At 44.3% G+C, this 8851-nt stretch overlaps 1 protein-coding gene across 1 annotated transcript; it reads left to right on the top strand.

The window, feature by feature from the left end:
* Positions 1 to 7084: 7084 nt before the first annotated feature.
* Positions 7085 to 8455, top strand: LOC306932197 (E3 ubiquitin-protein ligase TRIM21-like; the record flags this gene model as incomplete). The annotated part of the gene is made up of 2 exons (XM_079513894.1): positions 7085 to 7192; positions 7667 to 8455. 2 exons carry the CDS (start codon positions 7085 to 7087, stop codon positions 8453 to 8455), a joined length of 897 nt encoding a protein of 298 aa, XP_079370020.1.
* Between the last annotated feature and the right edge of the window lie 396 nt (positions 8456 to 8851).

The raw sequence follows: 8851 nt of genomic DNA, 5'->3' as shown, positions 1-8851 counted from the left end.
ATATTGGACCCGATCGTCACAGAAGCCACGAGATATTCCGTTCTGAACATTCTGATGCTGAGATGGCTTCTTTTTTTTGTCCCAGACAAACAAATCAGGACAAATCCATACCTTCTCTGTCCCATGCAGCATCACTCTCTCACCAGATCTAGCACCGGTAAACTGTCAACATTCGACGAGATCTGCTGTCACACCATTTTGTGTACCATTTTGCATTAAGTGTGGTCTGACAAGTCTTCCTAAATGAAGCACCTTTTGCTGTTTCTTCCGCAGAGTCCAATGTCACTTCCTCAAAAAAACACAAGGGTCGACCAGCCAGAGCCTTCTATTGAAGAGTTGAGCCCAATGAGGGGCTTTCATGTGCTTTCATGTAACTCGAAATAGTTACATACGCTCATAGACTCCAGTGAAATAGTGAGAAACGCTCATAGACTCCAGTGAAATAGTGAGAAACGCTCATAGAATCCAGTGAAATAGTGACATACGCTCATAGACTCCAGTGAAATAGTGACAAACGCTATAGACTCCAGTGAAATAGTGACATACGCTCATAGACTCCAGTGAAATAGTGAGAAACACTCATAGAATCCAGTGAAATAGTGACAAACGTTCATAGACTCCAGTGAAATAGTGACATACGCTCATAGACTAATAGTGACATACGCTCATAGACTCCAGTGAAATAGTGACAAATGCTCATAGACTCCAGTGAAATAGTGACATACGCTTATAGAATCCAGTGAAATAGTGACATACGCTCATAGAATCCAGTGAAATAGTGAGAAACACTCATAGACTCCAGTGAAATAGTGACATACGCTCATAGAATCCAGTGAAATAGTGACATACGCTCATAGAATCCAGTGAAATAGTGACATACGCTCATAGAATCCAGTGAAATAGTGACAAACGCTCATAGACTCCAGTGAAATAGTGACATACGCTCATAGACTAATAGTGACATACGCTCATAGACTCCAGTGAAATAGTGACAAATGCTCATAGACTCCAGTGAAATAGTGACATACGCTTATAGAATCCAGTGAAATAGTGACATACGCTCATAGAATCCAGTGAAATAGTGAGAAACACTCATAGACTCCAGTGAAATAGTGACATACGCTCATAGAATCCAGTGAAATAGTGACATACGCTCATAGAATCCAGTGAAATAGTGACATACGCTCATAGAATCCAGTGAAATAGTGACAAACGCTCATAGACTCCAGTGAAATAGTGACATACGCTCATAGACTCCAGTGAAATAGTGAGAAACACTCATAGACTCCAGTGAAATAGTGACATACGCTCATAGACTCCAGTGAAATAGTGACATAAGCTCATAGACTCCAGTGAAATAGTGACAAACGCTCGTAGACTCCGGTGCATTCCGTGAACTTCCGGGTCAGGGCTTTGGACTATTCGCCAATAGAGGTCGCTGAGTGGAAAACTGGGCCGATGAAGTGACCGGTAGTGACGCAACTGTCCTCATATGGCTCTGGTCCCAGCCGCCAGTCGTCCAAATAATTAACTCTTACCACGTGTCATGATGATGTCATGATGATGTCAGACGCATGATTGAGCCGACATCGTTCACTGCGTCGTCCATCTCCGAACGTCCCCCCTTCTCTCTCTCTCTCTCTCTCTCTCTCTCTCTCTCTCTCTCTCTCTCTCTCTCTGCGTGTCTCTGTCTCTCTCTGTCTCTCCTTGTCTCTCCTTGTCTCTCTATCCCTCTCTCTGTCTTTCTCTCTCTCTCTCGCTCTCTCTCTCTTGGATTTTGATCAGGATTCAAACACAGCCTCTCGTTGCAACGTGAAACAAAACAATCCAGAATATAACGTTTAAAAGCATTACTGAAAAAATGAACAAAAAAAACAAGGAGAGAAAAAAACACTTCTCTCCAAAGTGTGGCCCTCGGTGTTAAAAGCTCTCAGCATAGTATAGCGGACATTTTCTTATGATCCATCATCCGTATCATAATAATAATCATTCAGTTCAGTTAATGAAATAGACTTCCCTGTCGGGCGTTTTAAAACCTGCATGTCCATCCATGCTGTTCTCGCTGAATGTCTCTCTCTCTTTATGTGTGTAAGTGGTTCTCGGTGCCGTTATACACTAAAGTTCTGCGGATGTGTGTTTTCTCAGGTTGTGTTGGAGGGAGGGAGGGAGGGAAGGTGCGTGTGTGTGTGTGTGGCGTGCGTGTGTGTGTCCGTGCGTGTGCGCGTATTCATGTGTGCGTGTGTGAGACTGCTGAGTTGTAACAAAGGACTTTTTGGAATTCTGCCTTTGGAATTCACGGCCTTTTCCACAAATCCCAGTCACCTGAGAGGACTGAGTGGACCCCCCCCCCCACACACACACACACACACACACACACACACACACACACAGACACACACACACACCCCTGGGAGGGGGGGGGGGGGGGGTGGTGGGGGGTAGGGGGGGGCTGGGAGTCAGGGTCCAGGGGCTGAGGGTCTTTGCTTAAAGCCTTCATTTAATCCCGTACTAATACCAGCGTTGACAGATTTCATGCGAGAAACAAGTAACCGGGTGTCCGTGGTGACCGTGGACTTTGACTATTTAGGTTTCGGACTTATTAAGCTATGTCTCTGTCATCAGTGGCGTGCACAGATAGACACTAGGGGGTGCTAGAGCACCCCCTGCCCTTTTGGCAATGTGCCCTTTTGAAAAAAAAAGAAGAAAAAACTTTTTTTTTTCTTCTTTTTTTTTGATTTTTCAAAAATAGCAGACCTACAAGTTCATAGCGCGCCACTCGGTGGCGCGCTATGAGCTTGTAGATCTGCTATTTTTCAATAGCTAAAGCATAACATAATGCTAACACCAAAAGGGGTTCCGGCCCAAAATGGATTAAGGCAACCGGCCGGTTCCACGCGCTGCACAAGGTGCCCTTTTTTAACTTGAGCACCTGCCCCTCTAAATGTCTGTGCACGCCACTGTGTATTGGTCATGTGCTCCTCTTCTGTTTGGTTTTGATTTTCTGTTACTCTGTTGGTGCCTTGGTTTTATTGTATCTTATTTTGTAGTATATGGTTCCTATAGTTTTTCCTGTCTGACAAATTGCTGCTATACTAGTCTCGCGTTACCAGACTGTTGACTCTCGCAATTTCCAAATGCTTCATCATACAGTCTGGAGGCCAACGGAAGAGCTGTCATGAGTAAGCGATAATCATCTATAAGCATATATAGCTTGTTGCTTAGCAGAAAATAAAATACAAAAATAAAATGTAAAGATATTTTAAAATATATTTTCGACTATACTGCTATACATACCTTGTCTAACCTACCTTGTGATGTGTCAGTGTTTCCACCTGTGTCCTGGACGCGTGATTATGAATCCCACCAACGTTTAGGGTGAGGGTTTGAGGTTGTAGTTGTAGGACTAATGACTGGTCGCAAAAACGAGAACTGTCAATCACAACGACTACTGGCCAATCACAGCAGGGCTTTCCTAGAACTGCGGTGGGATACATAATAACGCGTCCTGGACCTGTTAGTCCCCCAGCCTATCCTAGTGTTGATTGTGTTTTGGTTTCACCTGTGTCCTGTTATCCTGTGTCAATTTAAGTCCTGTAGCTTGCATTGGGTTCTTGTTGGTTCGTGATTCCCCGTTGAAGGAGTTTGTCCTGCATTTGTATTCCAAGAGTCCTGTTATTTTTGACCTGCCATTTTTGCCCTTTATATGGAAGAAAAGTTATTCAACATTTCTAAGTTATACCTGTTCTGCCTGTCGCCTGCTTTTGGGTCCTCATCCCGTACTCATTCGTGACACTGGGTCTATGATAAAACAAGGCCGAAAGACACGTTGTGAGCTTGTAGATGATCTATTTTCAAAAGAAATCTAGAAGATCAATTTTAATTCGGAATGTCTTTTGAAACATTTTAACATCTTGTATGGGGAGTCCCTGCCACCTAACATGGGACAGATGGGACATTGTCCGTGGACAAATATATTAATTTAGGGCTCCTTGACATGAAAATGTGAAAACGCATCCCGTAAGTAACCAATATTTACGAGCGGCTTGCAGACAAAACAAGCCCAAAGTTGCTTATAATAAGCAGACATGGCAACACTGACTAATACTTTTATACACGCTCACAATCACTTTCACTCAATGTTGCACGCACGCATGCACACGACACGCATGCACGCGCACGCACACACACACACACACACACACACACACACACACACACACACACACACACACACACACACACACACACACACACACACATTCACTAATAACTTATAAGTGTGGCCTTGCGAGCGATTTGCAAACCCACAACAACAGCACTGAGGGCAGAGTTAAGGGAATTTAAATGCTAATTACATTTCGGCTTTCAAGAGATTAGAAATGGCACTGGCTGCACAAATGGGTCACACACGGACACATGTATATACAGTCGTAGGCTACACATTACAACCAGTGATCCCCTGTTGGTGTTTCATAAATTATGTTATACTTTAGCTATTGAAATATAGCAGATTGCGAGTGCCGCGCTATGAACTTGTACGTCTGCTATTCTTGAAAAATCTTGAAAATGTGGCACAAATCTTTGAATATATATTCTTTCAGAGTGGGGATCCCTGGAACAACATATTTTCTGATGGGGGTCCGCGGCCAAATTCAGATAATTCTTGGGGTCCTTCACATGAAAATGTTTGAGAACGACTGACATAGAAACATAGGTTTTCAGAAAGCTGTCAGGATTTAGAAGACATTTTGTAGAAGCGTCCTCAGGTCTAAATGGGTTAAGCAATGCTACACGAGACGTCATTTGCCGTCATTGATGACACGCCTGCATCGCTGCAGGAGCGAGCCGATAGGTGAGTTGAGTTCCGTAAGCAGTGCCTATCGGTAAAGCACAACCACGAGTGTAATATTGCGTCTATACAACAGTTATACCCTTAAAAAAACACTTCAACTCAATTTCATTATAACATAATCGCTAAAATAAATCATAATTATGATTTCTTTTACCCTTTTACCCAAGGGTATAACTGGGGGCTGGGGGCGGCGGTGGCTCAGGGGTAGAGTGGCTGGATGGTTGGAAGGTTGGAAGGTTGCCAGTTTGAACCGGGGCTCCCCCAGAGTTAGTGTCGAAGTGTCCCTGAGCAAGACACTGAACCCCTAATACCTCCTGGTTGGTGCCTTGCATGGTTTCCGCTGCCATCAGTGTATGAATGGGTGAATGTAATGCACAATCTATGTAAAGCGCCTTGGATAAAGGCTCTATATAAATGCACCATTTACCATTTACCATTTATATTAATTTAATGACAGATGAGTGCTTGACTCGTCTCGAGTTCATTTATCCTGTTTCGTGTCGGTCTCGCCCTTAAATTTGACTTGGACTTGGTCTCGGACCAATCGAGGGACACAGGACTCTTCCCCCACCGAGTCCACTCGCGTCACAAGTCACTACAATGCAATGAAATAAATGTATTATACCCATATTGGGGCTGATCAATAAACATTCTGAGAATCATGGTTTTATGTCAAATGCGTTTTGTTACTGTACTTTCTACTGTACTGTATCTTGTGCACGCGATTCACTGACATATGCTGTGCTACCCGTCACCATGTTAGCCAATTGATCACACCCAACAAGCACTATAAGAGTAATAATATTGCACTTTATGAATATATAGCACTATAAAAAGAAAATAATCAATATACAGTAGCAGTATGATAGAGAAATGCAGACTATGCAAAGACGCTTTGTCATTATTTATGTATCTACGTGTCTTTGCATGATGCCTCGTCATTGCAAACAATATTTCTTACCCGATGAGGATGACGATGATGAGCGCCTCGCCGATCTAAGAAAGAAAAAAAACAACGCAGCAAAATAAACAACTCACACATGGATAGCCCCGCCCCCTCCGCTATTCATTTCAGTGGAAGTTGCTCAGTGGCGTTTTGAAGCACCCGGAAGAACGCTCTACTTCCTGTTTGAAGCACCCGGAAGAACGCTCTACTTCCTGTTTGAAGCACCCGGAAGAACGCTCTACTTCCTGTTTGAAGCACCCCGGAAGAACGCTCTACTTCCTGTTTGAAGCACCCGGAAGAACGCTCTACTTCCTGTTTGAAGCACCCGGAAGAACGCTCTACTTCCGCATTTGACCACCACATTTCCGTGGTCAAATGCGGAAGTGCAACCGAGCGCTCAATGTTAAAGCCCAGCTGCTGCACGGGGTTTCCCGGTCATTAATCCATGGGTCCGCCTGCAGTTCACGCTCCAACCACTAGGGCCGAGTGCTTCAACGCTGGAGAGCCTCACTGGGGGCGTGGTAAAACTGCACAGTACTGGGGTCCTGTTGCATTAGGGAGTGCCCAAACAGAAGCCTGAACTAAAGTAGAAAAGGTTGGGTCCTAAAGATGACTCGAAGGTTGCCCAAAATAGGCATGCACAAAATAAGGCAAGTAAATGAAGCTATGGGGAATTTTCTACAATCACAATGATTGTTCTGACATCTGCATGGACTCCATATTTGGGCATGCCTGACAAAGAACTCCATATATGGGCATAAAATAGACACAGACATAATAACTGGGCGGGGCATGCATTTACAACTTGCATCGTTCCAAGTAGGCCAGTAGTCCTAAATTAAAATAGTCTTTAATGGTCACGGCACTATGACTCAGACATAACCATAATCAAACCCGGTATGTCCATTTATAGGCATTTGATTGGTTGCCACGGTTACACATTGAGTATCGACACTCCATATATGGAGCTGTCCGACGTATCCAACTGACCTATCCAAGTCTGACATCACAAACTCCATATGTGGGTGTTGGGTTGATCTGGAGCTCCATATATGGAGCCGGCAGAGACGTCTAGTGCTGATGACATCATGCTAATGTAAAACAACTCCATATATGGATATATAGACACATGACTCATGGTGACGTCAGCGAGATGTGACGTAGCATCCATCAGAGCTCTATATAAAGGACGGACGTCACTCCCTGAGTTTAGAGAGAAGCAGTGTTTCTCTCCAAGACAGCACTTAGTTCTCACCACTTCAACCTGACGCTTCCTCCACTTAGAAATGGCGTCCGCCAGCGGTCTCCTGTCTGAAGAGCACTTCCTGTGTTCCATCTGTATGGATGTGTTCACCGATCCAGTCGCCACTCCGTGTGGACACAACTACTGCAAAGCCTGTATCACACGTTACTGGGACACTAGTGATGTGTGCAAGTGTCCACTGTGCGCAAAGATCTTCAATGCGAGGCCAGACGTATCTGTCAATACTTTGGTTTCTGAGATAGTTCAACAGTTCAGGAGCAACAAGTTGAAAGAAGAATATGAAGCAAAGACAGAGGCTGAAATCCAGCAGATGATCCAGGAGAGACGAGTGAAGATTCAGGAGGTCAAACGCTCAGTAGAGCTCAGCAGGAAAGATGCAGACACAGTGATAGCAGACAGTGTGCAGGTCTTCACTGCTCTGATCAGCTGTGTTGAGAGAAGCCAGGCTGAGCTCATTGGTGTGATTGAAGAGAAGCAGAAAACAACAGAGAAACAGGCTGAAGGCTTCACTGAAGATCTGCAACAGGAAGTCACTCAGTTAGAGAAGAGAAGCTCTGAGCTGAAACAGCTCTCACACGCTGAAGACCACCTCCACCTCCTCCAGAACTTCACCTCCATCAACACAGGGTGGAGACCCACCAAGGACTGGACAAAGGTCAATGTCCATCAGTCTTCACATGTGGGGACTGTGAGGACAGCTGTGTCTCAGCTGGAGAAGACACTCAGTCAAGAGATGAAGAAGAAGCTGTGTGATGTTGAGCTGAAAATCATCCAGAAATATGAGGTGGATGTAACTCTGGACCCTGATACAGCAAACCCCTACCTCATCCTGTCTGAGGATGGAAAACAAGTGAGTGATGGAAACGTAAGGAAGAATCTCCCAGACAACACAGAGAGATTCTCTGATTGTCTCTGTGTCTTAGGAAAACAAAGCTTCTCCTCAGGAAGGTTTTACTATGAGGTCCAGGTTGGAGGGAAGACTGACTGGACAATAGGAGTGGCCAGAGAGTCCATCAACAGGAATCTACCAACCTATCTGAGTCCCAACAATGGTTTCTGGACTATAAGGTTGAGGAATGGAAATGAGTACAAGGCTGCAGCTGGCCCTGATGTCCTCCTCCCTGTAAGAGAGGAGCTCCAGAAAGTGGGAGTGTTTGTGGATTATGAGGAGGGTCTGGTCTCCTTTTATGATGTGGAGGCCAGAGTAAATCTCTACTCTTTCACTGGCTGCGCCTCCTTCACTGAGAGACTATATCCATACTTCAGTCCAGGTGATAATAATGGTGTTGTAAACTCTGCTCCTCTGATCATCTCTCCTGTCAACATGGACGCTGGGCTCGGGGAGGACGGTGGGAACATGTTCCCTCCATCTTCAAAAAGAAGACAAACATGAAGTCTCCAGTAAATGAATAAACATAAATCCTGTTTATATTTCATATAGGCTAACTAAAGTCTACTGATGCGACAATAAATGAAAATAAGAAGAAAAACATCAATAAACTAAAAGAAATCCTGTTTATATCTCATATTAAGCTATAGTTCCTGTGCATTAATGCAAAAAAAAAAGCGAAAAGATAAATCAAAATAAGGAAAAGGTGTTAAGGATTATATCATTGGTTCTCAAAATGGGGTCCGGGGACCCCAGGGGTCCTTGAGGGAGTTCCAGGGGGTCCCCAGCTAAATGATAGTTAGGAACTCAGAGAGTGTACACATGGAACCAAATGGACCCGTTAGGTCCATCTCAGAGTTAAATTAACATTGATTTTACAATATAAATTGGTGGTCCCAG

Source organism: Electrona antarctica (genome assembly GCF_951216825.1).
Source record: "Electrona antarctica genome assembly, chromosome: 11".
In the NCBI taxonomy this organism is placed as follows: Eukaryota; Metazoa; Chordata; class Actinopteri; order Myctophiformes; family Myctophidae; genus Electrona; species Electrona antarctica.
The sequence above is the reverse complement of the archived record's forward strand: the minus strand, read 5'-3'. Positions and strand labels throughout refer to the sequence as shown.